The following is a 15489-nucleotide window of genomic DNA, read 5'->3' on the forward strand; positions in this document are numbered from 1 at the left end:
TCTCCTTTTTAGCACGAATTTTTATTTTAATGTTTATTTTCTAAAGAAAATTTTATTAAATTAATGTTTGTATTGATTAAATTCTTAAAATAATTTTATTTATACAAACATATATATTTTTTCCTTTTATTATGTATTTAAAAGTAAGTTCTATATTTGATTTTTTTTTTCATATTTAAAAAATATTGTAATTTTTAGTCAATTTTTTATTTTTTAAAATAGTTTTTCAGAAATTTTATATTAATTAAAGTAAATGAACTTGAAAAACACATGTTTGATGAGTGTTAATCAATCACAGTTAAAAAGAAAGAAAATTCATAATGTTTTCACCCGAAAAATTAATCCTTTTAAATTTTTTTTTCATTAACTATCGTCAAGTCTCAAATGACAAATGTTAAATACATTAACATAAGAACTAAATAATATATTTAATAGTATTATTTTTATAAAAAAGTACTGTTGAATTTCTTACTATACCATTTAATTATTTCCAAACTCATATAGTCTTCAGCTTTTTCTATGTGTACGGAGTCTCAACCTTTTTCTATCTCTACATAAATTTTCAACTTTTTAACTTCTTAAAATTAAGTAGTTATTGAGAAAATAAAATTATTATAATTTAAAAAACTTTAATAATAATTATATAAGAATAAATTTAAAAAATAATGTATTATTAAAATCGTAAAATGAGAAATAATTTTAAAAAATAAAAATTATTAAAGTGACTATTATTTTAAACCAGAAAATACTATTTTAAAAAATTAAATATTTTATATTAAAGTGTAATAATGCGCTACACTTTAAAATCTCTCTCTCCCTCTGCACCATTTGAATCGATCCTTCGAGAGAGTTCACATCCTTTCAATTAAATGCTAACAAAATGTTCATGAAAAATATGCTAATAAAAACGTATTTAATTCAATTAATGCCTAAGATTTATGATTTTCCGCCACTTGATGGGATTCCTTCCAACCGTCTAGATAGAATATGAAAAATCATCCACTCTCTCTCTCTCTCTTTGAAACACTCGTATATGAACAGGCAAATGCTAATACTTTTAAGGCATAATAAATACTTTCGTAATTTTTAATACAATTTAACACAAATTTTAATAAAAAAATTTTATTTTCAATTTTTTTAACAAATATTCTGAATGCATTGGTCAGTAAAATCTACCTGAATAATGAATATATTTGTTGATAAGATCAACACAAACATTTTATCGTCTCAAAATATTAATTATTTAATAATAACACCTATACTTATTGGAAATTTATTTAAATATATTTAAACAGATTTACAATTAGCATTGCATTTTAACTTTTTAGGCAAGGATATTAGTTCAAATATTTTATAATATAAATTTGTGAATATAATTTTTTAGAAAAAGTATAGTATTTAAAAAATAATAATACAAGATAGTGATGGATGGAGTAATAAAATTGAAAATTCAAAATTTGAAAGGCAGAGAGAGAGCATAGTGGACCTCTGTGGGGTTGGGTTTGTCTTGTAGTCTTGCATGATAGAATTAGAATTAGTCAATGACTAATTTATATAAACACAAACAAGCTAGCAGCCAAAGTTGATAGTGAAAAAACTTTGATATTCCTGAAGCATAACCTCAGATAAAAAAAACTGAATCCGAAAAAACAGTTCCCTGTTTGTATCTTTTTGTTTCAAGTTTCAACCTTGAAATGGAACAAAGGTTTGGAGCAACACTTGAATTAAATATGTGCCCTTGGATGCATATCAACAAACACCAGACCCTTACCAAACGTGGAAGTCATGCACCCACCCACTGACACCTTCTCTATCTGCACGATAGTTTGTCTTTCTCCATCACCTAACTTATTCAATGCCATCATCCGAACACCAACAATCCTATTTTCCATAATGAATAAATGGAAAATCAAAATACTCTGTGCTCTCACTCATTCCTAAGAGATCTCAGTGATTCAGTTTAATTCAGATTTCAGACACCGAAATGGTCCACATACCCACCTTCTTGCTTCCCTCCAAATTCTCTCCATGCACACCTCATTTTCCCTTTCTGCTCCATTTGCTTCTTCTTAGACACATACAAGGTTCACATAAAAAGACACCAAGTTGGAATTACCATCCAAAATTCAAAATTGATTAGATCATCATTGAGGGTAAAGAACGGGAGAGGCTTGTAGAATTTTATTTGCATCTGTTTGATTAATTCCTGAATGATTTTGAAATTTCAATCAGAAGCCACAATTTTTCTTTTCATAATTCCAAATATCAGAACGTGATTCAGAAATTAAGAATGTAACCCCAATTCAAAATCCCATCAGTTATAGTGACAGGCCAATTTGATTATTCAGAATTCAGTGACTCAAAAGAAAGGAAGGGGACCAAAATTTGGCCCTACTCACCGTCAATTCCTTCTTTTCTGAAAGAGAAGAGTATACCAATTATTCTAACGCGTGAAAAATTCTTCAAGAAAAGAAAAGGAAGAAAAAGAAAAGAAGAGAAAAGAAAAGCATCTCCTTTTTCCATTGCGATTCCTACCGATATAGAAAAGTAAGTACAATTGGAAGAAGCAACATTCTATTGTCCTCGTCATCACTTACCTAAGGTGTTCTCTTTTTTTTTTTTTTTTCCTTCATATTTTTCATAAAAAAGAAACTGTAAAAAGAGGCTAAAAACTAGGAATTTACATGACCAAATGATGAAAAAAACTTGAAGGGGGTGGTGAAATATTGACCAAGATCATTTTTTTATTTGATGGTTTTGATCAGAATTCAAAATCCAAAGCACCCAACATGGTGGTGATGGTGGTGATGAAGGGACTTGTCCCTATCAATCAAGCCCCTAACGTTTCTGAATTCTTCAACATGGCAAGGGATTGTTATGGTTCCTTTCTGATCAAATCCATATTCTTCTTCAGCCTCCTTCAACAACTGCATGAAGAGAGGGTGATTGATGTATATGACAGGAACAACGAATCTTTGTTGCTCCTCTCCTTGACCCACCTTGATGGCCATGCACCCTTTTGGAACATCTCTGAACTCTTGCTTATGGTGGTTATTGTAGCGATGAAAGCTCCTTGGACTCTTCTCCCCTATACCCATTTTCTGCAAGACCCGAAACAAAGACAAGGAAACCAAAAAGACCCCAACTTTGAAGAAACAACAACTCACAGGAAAACGAGGATGAAACACGACCAAGGTTCTGAACCTGTTTTTGCTTTGTTGAAGCTTTTCTTAAAAGAGCGTCTCAGAGACCTCGAATCGTTGGACATGGTTGATATACAACAAATGAGAAACGCATACTTGGCCAAAGACTTAACTGATATATAAAACAAACAAAGTAGAAAGAGAGAGAGAGAGAGAGAGATTTTCCCCTGAATAGAACCCACTGTGTTGAAGACTACAAGTAGGACTCGATCTACACCGTTAGATGATGGTGGGTGGTGATGATCACCATCTTAGGGAATCAATCAGTTCACTCCAAAGACGTTTAGATTGAACGAGAAAAAGTAGTTGGAATCTGATTTGTTGTCCCCTGCGATCAAGGACACTTGTTATGATCATACCGTATCTATGAGAAAGGCAATATCTTGTAGATTTTAATTTTGTAATAAATACATTAATATTTTAAATGAAACAATTATTGCATTTTGTTTTTTTAATACAAGTGGCTATTACATTAGTTTTTTTAAAATTATCTGTACAACATTTACAAACTAATTAATAATTCTTTATATAGTACGGGCATTATTAAAATAAAACAATTTTTTACAAAATAATTAAATATGTTATATAATTATTTTATATTTTACAAAAATATAATTACTATGAAATTAAATGTATGATTCTTTATATATATATATATATATATATATATATATATATAACAAAAAATTATTTTTTAAAATATTATTTGTAGTTATATATAGAGGTTGACAAATATAAAATTTATTTGTTATTATTATTATTATTATTTTAAAACCAATTTATAGTTTATTCTAAATGTGTGATAATGACTAATGCTAATTTCCGAAAAAATAGGTATTTGTTGCTGTAGAAGCTAAGTTTTGATACTGTACATTTTATAGCAAAAAAAGATATATCAGTCCTTTAAGTTGTGTTATCCCATCATTATAAATTTATGAATAAATTAACAAATATGAAATTCATAGTGATTGTTGATTAAAAAGGCCTACTTACTAAAATTGGATTTCTATGTAATTTATATTTAAATTTTGTTGAAAATTCATTAATTTATAATATCTTCCCCAATACGTATGCTCTGACAAAACATTTGTGTTATGTCTTTATGTGGCGCAAAGACAATCTTAAACAATTAATAATTAATAGTTAACAAACTATAATATATATCATTTACAATAATATCTTGAGTCTTAGTTCCTTTAAACACATTTTTTTACCTAAAAAAAAAAAAGTAAACGACTACTCAAAGCATGTTTGACAAAATATTTTAATTAATTTATAACTTATTTTCCTAAATAGATATATTTAAAAAAACTTATTTTAATTGTTTATAATATATTTTTTAGATGTTATTCGAAGCAACAATTTTATAACACATATTCTAAGGTTTTAATCTTTTTTATTATTATTTTGATAAAAAAAATTCTCTGATAGGTTCTTATTAATTTAAGAAAAAAAAATATTTTGAGATATCATAATAAAATATATTTAAGAAAATATTAAATTTTTATTTTAATTATTATACTATCTTTAGCATTATTGAAATATTTTTAGTATTACGTTATTTATTTTAATAATAAAATTAACATTAAATTTATAATAAAAATTAAAATGAATAATAAACCCAAAATAATAATTACCTACCAATATATGTTGTCTTCTATATACGTCATAGAATTTTTTAAGATGGGTAAATTTAAGGACAAATTAAGTTTAAATATTTTTCAATTAAGTATAAGTTATGAATGGAAGATCCTTTCATAATTTAAATAACACGATTTCTTGAACCTGCGAAAAAGAAAAGTGTATTAATTTATATTAACCTACTTGTACGTGGGTAGAAAACTCCCAATAAAAAAATGATATGCATAATTTTATGAAGTCAAAGAATTATGTTGACGGAGCTGAAGGCATACACAATTTATGAATTGTTAATTTTCTTTATTAAATTAGCTTTTATTAGTATCTACTTCCTCTAATGCATTTCAATTATTATTATAAATGTTTACAGTTTTTATTAATAGTATAATATATTGTATTGACAAATAATTTCATTTGCGCATATATATATATATATATATATATAAACTTTAATGTATTATATTATTCATTATGTTAAATATTAATATTTTTAAATTTAGAATATTTATTAGTTGTAGTGTTGTTGTTATTATTATTATTATTATTAACAAAAAAATTATTTATTAACTGACAAAAAATGTTAAGTATTAAAATTTGTTACCTTAATTTTTATTCACTAAAATATAAGTTATTGTCATAAATATTGTATAATTTGCATGTATTAATTTTTAATTTTTATTTTAAGTATTAAATATAATGTTATGTATCGATATTTGATATGTTAATAGCATGTATTAATTTTTAATTAATCAAATTATTTATTGGTATAATAAATTATACTATTAATATAAATTCACTGTACTTACAATAACATCATAATATATTTTTGTCAAAAGATTAATTACCCATCAATATTATGTATGGAGATTACTTCAATATCAAAACATTAACAAATGACATTTTTTTACTGTATAATACTGAACAAGTGAATATAGGTAAATTCTGATAAAGGTTTATAGTTGTTTTTTTTTTTTTCGGACGAGTAAATATAAAATATAGAAAGGGGAAAAAAGATAGAGGTTTCCTTGGGTTCAGCAGAAGACTATTTAAAAACACAATTAAGTAAACGATTTTTATTTTTAAGTAATCGCGACTTTCTTGTTTTGTATTTGAAAATATTCATATATGCAGAAACAGGTCCATCGACAGACTCGTAAATTCCTCTGTAAATTGCTAATAAAAAACTACATATTTTACTCTATTTTTTGTTGTCTGAATGATGCGTAGTTTATACTATCTTCAGACGTAGTGATAGTTTTATGGTCATTATTCAATTAAAAAAGGCCATAGAAAATATGCTTTACATAAAAGTTATAAATTTTGAAAAAAATATTGGCATAAAAAAGATAAAAATACCATATCTCTTACCTATGTGAGGAGGAGGGAAATACGAAGACACGTGGATGGAGGCGAGGAATGTGGTGGTGACAGCTTGGCAGATGGGGAAAATAGGGAGGGACAAGACAACCAATAGCAGCTCTTCAACATGTCAGGTAGACGTCAAAGATTCAGAACTGTCAACGTTCTATATCTATGTGGCCAGAGACACATCCACACTGCACATACGGAAACTTAGAATTTTTGTACTTTCTATTTCTTATATACAAAAATCGATAAATTATAATTTTATTTTCTCAAATTTAATAACTTCAACATTTAATGTTACATCTAAATAACCAATGATACTTCTTTTATTAATAATTAAATTATTGAATTTTAAATACATTTTTCATTATATTTTACAATAAATTTTAATTTAGTCTTTATAAAAATATTTATAGTTTTATTTTTAGATAAAAAATTATTTAACTTATTAATCAAAATTATTTTAGGTTCAATAACAAGAGTGTTTACGAGCTGATTTGGTTTAGATTGAAAAAAAAAGAACCAATAAAAATAGATTGATTTAATTTAATTTAAATTAGTGTAAAAAAATTTAAAAATTTAAACAAAATACAAACAAGTTAGTGTGATTTAGATTATCAGATTATTTAATTAAATAACCTAAAATAAAAAAGTATAAGAAAACAGAAAAAAAATTATATTTTTTTATTTAAATAATTTTTAATACATAATTTTAATATAACTATATAATATAATTAAACAATATTTCAACACAAATATATAAATTTAAAATAAGCCTTAATTCAAAACAAAAATAAATAAATTCTCTGCATATAAGGGTGTGTTTTTTTTTTTAAATAATATAAGTCAACGAATTAAGCAAATATTTCATATATAAAGTTGATATAATGTTAACTCGTTATCCAAATCAAACCACGTCAGATTAATTGATTTAGATTGATAGGAAGTTTTACATATTCAATTCTATGATATGAAAATGATAAAATAATTTATAGATTAAGATCATGTATATAATTATTTATTAGTAGTAATAATGGTCATACACTGTCGAAGATATTTGCATCATAAGAAAATACGGATTGTTCTCGCTTCAATTTAGCTTACTGGTTTAAATTTTTACAACTCGATAGATTCTCACAATATAAAAAAAGTGGAGTGACAATCCTTTCCATTCTCTCTAACCTTTCTTATTTTTTCAGAAAAACATTTAAAAAATCTCAACCTTTCTTTGATTTTTTTTCAAGTGTCAATTTAGATTATTTTTTAATTTAAATTGATTTATATCACTTAATTCATTAATTTATTTGATCCAATAAACACCTCTAGTTGGTAACGGTAAGTAATTGTTATTCTCCAATGTTCTTATGTCTATGGGACGAGGTGGTGTGATTCCTATGGGTGGGTGCACGTAACGCCCTATGGAGTACCAAGTTAAATTACGAACTTCAAACAAGAAGAAATTTCCTCCGAATTTATCATTTATTTGAATTTTTTTAATTTATTGGATGATTTAATAGGAAAAATATATATGCATTATTTTTCTTTCTTTTATTAAATCATTTAATAAATAAAAAATTTTCTTCCGATTTATTTACTCTAAAATAACAAGATTTCAAAAATAAGTAATACTTTTAATTGTATTTAAATAGGTAATTTAGACTTTGTTTAAGAATTTAAAAGAGAAGTGAAAAAAAGAGTTTGAAAAAAGAAGGAAAAGAGAGAAAAAGAAGAAAAGTGGAAAGATGGTAAATACTTATCTTATTTAGATGTTTAATATTAAGAGAGAAAAGGTATAAAAGTTTAAGTATATAAATAATATTATTATATTTTATATTTTATTATTTTTTTAAAAAATAAAAAAATATTTTTCTTAAAATTAATAATTTAAAAATTAATATTTTTATTTTTTATAATTTTTTTAAAAAGTTTTTACTTAAAATATTATTTTAAAAAAAGAGTTAAAATTCTAATAATATAATGAGAGAAAGAAAATCTAAAAAAAAAAAGTAAAAATTCAAAAAATTAAAGTTGAAAGGACTTTTTATAAGTTTAAAAAACTTTTAAATCTTCTCCTTCTAATTAAGTAATTCATACTTTTAACTTCTTACTTTTTCTCTTAAACACAATTTCAAAACGTAACTTTAAAAGTATTGAATAAAAAATAATATTCATATATATTTTTTTACATAGTTTTAATTTTATTTGAACAAACATAATTGCTAAAGTATATAATCCTAGCTTGTGAGCGAGAAGGAATGGATAGTCACAAAAAGGAAGAGACAAACAGGGAATGACTGGATGGAGAGAGCATTGCAGTATACACGAATTAGAGCCGTTGATGAAAATTACAGTAGTTTTAGTTTTATGAAATATAATTAAAAGCAGTGACACTACGACAAATAAGTCATTTTCCTTTAATTTGATGACAAATAAGTCATTTTCTTTGATTGGGTGTTCTCTTCACACGCTGATGCCGGATGGGTCCCAAATCTCTTCTGCTAGATTTTGAGTTCCCATTTCATTATCCACGCTGGGCTCGATAATACGGTGAGCAATTGCTTTACCATGAGCCAGTAAAATAATTTTAAAAAAACTGGACATAATAAATAATCATTTGGCCAGAATATTAAGGATTCAACAAAGGTCAGGTTTTAACCTTAGATTTTGTTTAAAGAGAAAAAATACCCACCTTAAACTTATTATCCTTCATTCTTTTTAATCCTTAATACTACAATGCACTTTTTTTTTTTTAGAATAACACACTGTCACTACTTGATGACGATGATTAAGCATCATACTCAGCAGACACAAGAAAATGATTAGGAATGAGTAAAAAAGACGGATGCAAAGTCAAGAAAGTGGGTAACGAAAAAGTGGCATACCATCCAATGTGGACGGAGGGAGACCAATTGATATTCTACTTTCATAAGAAAGCAAAAGTGGTGCTGGGATAAGGTAGGTTTTATTACTTATAATAAAGTTTTTTTTTTTTATAGAAGTTACTTATAAAGTTTAATTGTAGTTTTAATTTTTTATATTTAGTTTTTAATGTTTTTTTAATCATTAAAATTTAATTTTTTATTAAAGTTTTCCTTTAATAATAAACAAAAATTTAATGAATATATAATATATAATTGACTTATACAAATTTATAAAAAATTATTTAAAATAATTAAATAAATGAAAATTATTTATTTATTAATTCGTACAAATCAATAATATATCACACTTCTATTATATTTTTGGTTAATAATTTGACAAAAATTTAGAATAAATAATACGATTTAAAAATTAAAGGGACTAAAAATAATTAATTAAAATTAAAGAAATTTTAAGTATGAGAATTTTTTAACATTATTGATAACAAATTCATCTTTTAGTTTAAGTAAAACAAAAGTCTCTTACTAATAAAAATTTAATCTCTAAATTGTCATTAGACCCTATAATAAAAATGTCCATTAATAAAATATTTATAGATAAAATTTTGAAATCAAATTTAAATTTACATATTTAAAAATATTTATTTGTGTCAGACATTATAATTTTTTTAAAATAAATTACGTGACTTTTATTTTATTTTTATCTTAATATTTACGAAAATTATCTAATTTTGATTGCACATATGAATAGATAAAAAATGGGTGAGATTTATTCAAATGGAAAGGCCTTGTCTTTTAAATATTATACACTTGATTTCAGTTTATACAAACTTTTTATTTAGGGAGGTTAATATTTAATGAGTTTATTTTAAATAAAGCCTCTAAAAAATGATTGATGTGTCAAGCTTAAAATATCTTTTCAAATATATGAAATTTAACTTGTTTAATTAAATATATTTTAAAAAATATTGTCCTACTTTTTTCTAAACAAATCAGGTCAAGTTTTAGGCAGAACGAGTAAACAGGTTCATAGACACATTATGGACTATTAGTGAATTAGGTGACCTACTCTAACATCTAAAAAATTATTTGTATAATAATTTGTGCAATTTTGTTTTTATAAATTAAAAATAATAAAAAATGTAGGTGATATACTAAAAAAATTATCATTCTAAAAATATGTTATAAAATTTTATTAAGGCTCCTAACACTATGCATGGGTGTAACATTTTTCTATGTATTTTATACATTGTCGATAATCATTTTTTTCCGATGTACAAATTCGAATGCAATCATTACAACGAAAATCGAATCAAATTGACTCTAAAATAAAAATATATTCCACGTATAGGTTTACTCATCATACATCATATATTTATGTAATTTTAATAATTTGATTATCATTATTTTTTTCACATTCATGACCAAAATAAATAATTTCTTTACATGAAAAGTTTAGAATATAATATACTTATCTTATCAACCTCAGAAAATTTATGATAGAATTATATGTCACTTAACAACGAGTGGTTTTGGAATCAAATTCATGTTCTAAGTACTTAACAGGAACAATAGGTCAACCATCTAATTAACAATGTTCTAAAATGATTATATTTAATAAAAATTATGTTTCAAAAAAATATAAATTATATTATTTAAAAAATTACACTTTTCACTAAAAAAAATGTTGGTGGGAAATAGATTATAGGATACAAACATATTTGTCTTTAGCATAAAGTTCAACACTAAGTTCTTCTGACAATATCTTAAAGACATTGATTAATTAAAAATACTAGAAAAATTGATTGACGTGTATTGATAATCGAAGTTTGGGTAACCAGTCATCCTTTCGTCTTCACTTTCTTTCGATTCTTATGTTTTATCGTCTCTCTTTCACAAGTTTGAATCCTACTTCCTAGTTGTTTCTCTTGCGTACTCCGAATTTCCAATCTCATAAAACTTGATTAAAATTGACTAGGAATCGTCGACTGAACAGCATGATTGATGGAGTTGCTAGCTAAGACTTATCATAATAATGCATGAACAGTGAAAAATCTTTATATTGTTCATTAGCAGGTATGTCATTTTACATATTTAGTAATTTGCGAAAATGTAAATTGTGAATTAACTGTCAAATTATTTTCTGAACTGACTGAATAAGGTTTTGTAAGATAGGTATTATTTTTAATTTATATATTGATTCTTAATCTATTTGAATATGCCCATGTACGTAGTTGAATAAAAATACTAATAGCATGTTGCTACAATTTGTGTTTTACTTTTTATTTGAAAACATTTTATTAGCAAATTGTTCGATTTTCGCGTTTTACAAATTTTTTTTTATCATAATATACGTTTGTCTACAATATATATTGCTTAATCGCTAGCCTATTAGTAATGTGGAACTTGAAGGTATCACAACCTCTTTCACTCAAATCTCTACCTTCTCATTAATTAGTCTAAACCAATGACACAAGTAAGGATCTCTAATTTGATTTTTCAAATCTCATGTATTGGAAGTGTTGGACAATATATTCATCACGTGCTTATTATCTTATGCTAAATAACTCAAGCTACTACAAACCTATTAATGTATTACAAGCGTTCTTTTAAACTTAAAAAAAAATAAAAATAGGAACCCACATGAATTGGCTAAGAAGTTTTCACGTACGGGCCATTTGGGTTTGAAATTATATGATTAATTAATTGTAATGAAATTTAGGAAAAAACTCTGATTCATGTTTTTGTTTATAAAAATAAATATGAACCAAGAGAAGTTTTTTAAAAAAATATATCATTCATATAATTATATAAAAAATTAAGGTATTTTGAATTTAAAAAAAGATATACATTGTTATGTTAATAAATAAATAAATAATATTTTTATATGGTAAAAATGGTATTAAGAAAATTTTTATTTAATATCAAGTGATGTGAGCATGACTTATCTTAAAAGTTAATTACAGTGCACTAAACATAATTGTTTAACAAGGGAGTTATATTATTAAATTTTTTAATTTATTTAAATACAATAACCGTATGAAAATTATTTATGTTATAACTTAATCATAAATTATCATATCAGTAAAAATTATTATTTATGTAATAAAATTAATATAAAAATTATATTTATAATACATTTTAATTAATTGATAGTGTAAAACTTTTATTTAATTAAGTCTAATTTTTTTTAAAAACAAGAGGCAGATAGTGTTATAAGATATTATATTCAGTGCATTATCTCCCATTGGTCAAACATAACTGCTGGACTGATCAATATATCGATGACAATTGAATCCACTTACTTTAAGAAACTTATTTTATAAATATTTTTGGATATATATATATATTGGTCAACCTTTTACAACAAGACAAATTTAACTTGCATGGGGAAGTTGCTTAGTATGCTATCATCTTGCCCAAGTTTTATGACATCATATTTCTTCAGCATTAATCAATGGCAGACCAATGTTGTGCGAAATAAAAATTATATTATTTGATGAAAAATTAATAAAACTTGTTGAGTATACATCGACATCTCAAATGTTTGATAAACTTGTCGTATTTTAAATTATAAAATTTTAATCTAACAGTTAAAATATAAAAATTAAGTGACTCGTTTAAAAAAATGTATTTTATGTTTTTTGATTAAATTTCTTAATCTGCTTCCAATTTATTTTCTAAAATAATGCACACTTTTACAAAAATAACATTAATTATTATCATAAAATATTTTTAATAAAACTATTCTTATTAAAAGAGTTAAAAAGTAATTACATATTGATTTAAGTGTATAGGTGAAATAAATTAAGTTATTACTAAAAAATAATATTTTTTATTTTCTAAAATAATAAATAGTTTGAAATGCATAAAACAAACTTAAAAAAACATATATAACAGAGGTGATAACTTTCAAAGAGAATTTATAGTACCAAAATTATGAGAAGTTAATCAAACTATGTCCTGTTGACCAACTGATATATTAACACGTGCCGCTAATTAATATTTATTCTTAATGATTAATAAGTCTGATAAGATTACACTTATTTAATTACAAAGAAAGAGTTGCGGAAGGATTATATGAAAAAAAAAACAAAATTAATTGGTTTATATAGATAATTTTTTCCTTTTAATTACTATTTTAGTTTCAGATAAAACCTTTATGCTTTTCATGTTTTTGTCAAAGGCATCTTCCCTTGAGTTTAGAAATTGTCCGAGAACCGCCACTTTAAACCACCTTCATGTTGTATGTCTTATAACATTCATCGATTAAGTTTATTTATGTAATTTAATTATAATTTGGCCATGAAAGAGATAAACATCTTTTTGATGTAGTATCTATTTGCCTGCAATATATATTTGTCTCGTAGCTCTTGTAGTAAGTGAATCGGAAAACACCTTCAACTACTATTTCAATCAACCAGCAAACGGAAAACACGAAATCCAGACGGGGATAAAAAATCACGATTAGTCATGGATTGTTACGAACAATTAAACACAGAAAATGAAAGATCTTTTAGAGTGGGCGTTGAAATATGCACCGGAATTCCAAAAACGAGTTTAATAAACATAACTGTCTTCGCTAAGAATAATGTGTGGAAGGTCTATATATATATATATATATATTGCTAGTAGCTAAAACATTACACTAATCTTAATTATTGTTTGGATTCAGAAATTCCACCACACGAGCTAGCAAGTATGGAAGCATCCAAGCAACCATTGACTATATATACCAAACTTATTTATTGCCTGTATGACATGTTACCTATAATTTTTTTAAAAATGATGCTCCGATGAGCATTTTTGCATAACATATGTACCAGTTTTACATAGGGTAATAGTATATAATTTCTTCAGCAGCCTAATTGATTAGTAACGGAAAATAGTATACGTTAATAATAAAATGGTTTATTATTAAAATCAAAATATGATATGTGACGTTTTTGTTTTCCATCTGCCTGCATATATCTTTATACTTTTTTTTTGTATACATATATCGTTATCTTAACCTACTTTTTTTTAACGCAAATTAAAAATCAAACAGTAACGGTTGGTCTGATCTTTAATAATTCGAAATGGGGCCATTTGCTTCAGCGATTTATAAGCTGCACAAATAGTTACAATATCAATTTTGGCTGAGAATTTTTTTTTTCTCTAGATTTTTTAACTGATTCCCTCCAATTTACTTCATGCAGTAGAAGATATCTTGTTTTCTGAGCCTGTATATGCTAAATAAATTATTTTACGAAAAGCGTGCTCGACCTATAATTAGCCATTTGTTTTTTTTGCAGCAAGTTGGTGTTTGTATCTTCACAGTGATTCTCTTTCTCTCGCACAAAAGACAACATTATATTCCCATTAAATTCGTCCTCACAAGAAAAAAAAAACACAGGCAAAAAAGAAAGAAAACGATTTTTTTCCCCTTTCCATTACATTTGCAAACACATAAATGGAAAAATTAAGTTCAATTGCACGCAAAGAAGCTTATTTGATCTATAATTTTTGAGCTTCTTCATGCCGATCTTATAGTTCATATATATATAAGGATTGAAAGTAACCACTTGGCCATGAAGAAGAAACATGCTTATACATAGAGTATTTAATATATATCATAAGAGTTTCTTAATTTACACACTTAAGGATTAAAACAAGCTATATTTGATATTCAAGACCAAAAAGAAAAAAGCTATATTTGATCTTGTTGACGTGAGGGCCTGAAACAGCTTATGACATGGTGATGGTGGTGGTGTTGGGGTGATTTGTCCCTATTAATGAGATCTTGAACGTACCTAAACTCCTCCACATGACAAGGGATAATTATGGTTCCTTGCTGATCAAAACCATACTCTTCCTCTGCCTCCTTAAGTAGCTGAGAAAAAAGTGGGTGGTTGAGGTACATCACGGGCACCATAATTTTATGTTGCTCTTCACCTTGCCCAACCTTGATTGGCAAAAACCCTTTTGGTATATCTTTGACGATCACTTTCTTTTTTGGGTGGTGGCGGCGACGACAATGATGATTCGTTACGGGAACCTCTTCAAAGTTGTATTCTCCACTCTCCAACATGAGAAGAGAACAAATAGTGCCCAAAATCGTGTTCGATTTCTAAGGGTTTCGTGGACAACAATGAGTGTTTTAGGGGGGGTTTTATTGGGGAGTAATGGATAGGAATCAACTCTAAATTTACAAATGAAAGAAAAAGGTTAACTATTGAGGGATGTGGCGGCATAGAGCGTAACCATTTGATAAAGGGGAATCGGGTGAGATAGAATAATCCATTGCAAAATAATTAAAGCGGTTATTTAATGATAAATATGAATGCATGACTTGGTCTCTTAGCTCATATTTTGTTTCCAAGTGGGAGAGTGACTTTTAAGTGGCTTAACCGCCATGGACCGCA

The 15489-nt window shown here is 25.7% G+C and overlaps 2 protein-coding genes across 2 annotated transcripts; both read right to left on the reverse strand.

Annotated features, from left to right (window-relative positions):
- Positions 1-2456: 2456 nt before the first annotated feature.
- Positions 2457-3287, reverse strand: LOC113850107 (auxin-responsive protein SAUR32-like). Its single transcript, XM_027480475.1, has one exon. The coding sequence runs from the start codon at positions 3096-3098 to the stop codon at positions 2769-2771; it is 330 nt and encodes a 109-aa protein (XP_027336276.1). The 5' UTR covers positions 3099-3287; the 3' UTR covers positions 2457-2768.
- Positions 3288-14774: 11487 nt separating this feature from the next.
- On the reverse strand, positions 14775-15155 carry LOC113851073 (auxin-responsive protein SAUR32-like). The gene has a single exon (XM_027481559.1). It carries the CDS (start codon positions 15153-15155, stop codon positions 14775-14777), a length of 381 nt encoding a protein of 126 aa, XP_027337360.1.
- Positions 15156-15489: the final 334 nt, after the last annotated feature.

This window comes from Abrus precatorius, unplaced genomic scaffold (genome assembly GCF_003935025.1).
Source record: "Abrus precatorius isolate BTA unplaced genomic scaffold, Abrus_2018 Scaffold9, whole genome shotgun sequence".
In the NCBI taxonomy this organism is placed as follows: Eukaryota; Viridiplantae; Streptophyta; class Magnoliopsida; order Fabales; family Fabaceae; genus Abrus; species Abrus precatorius.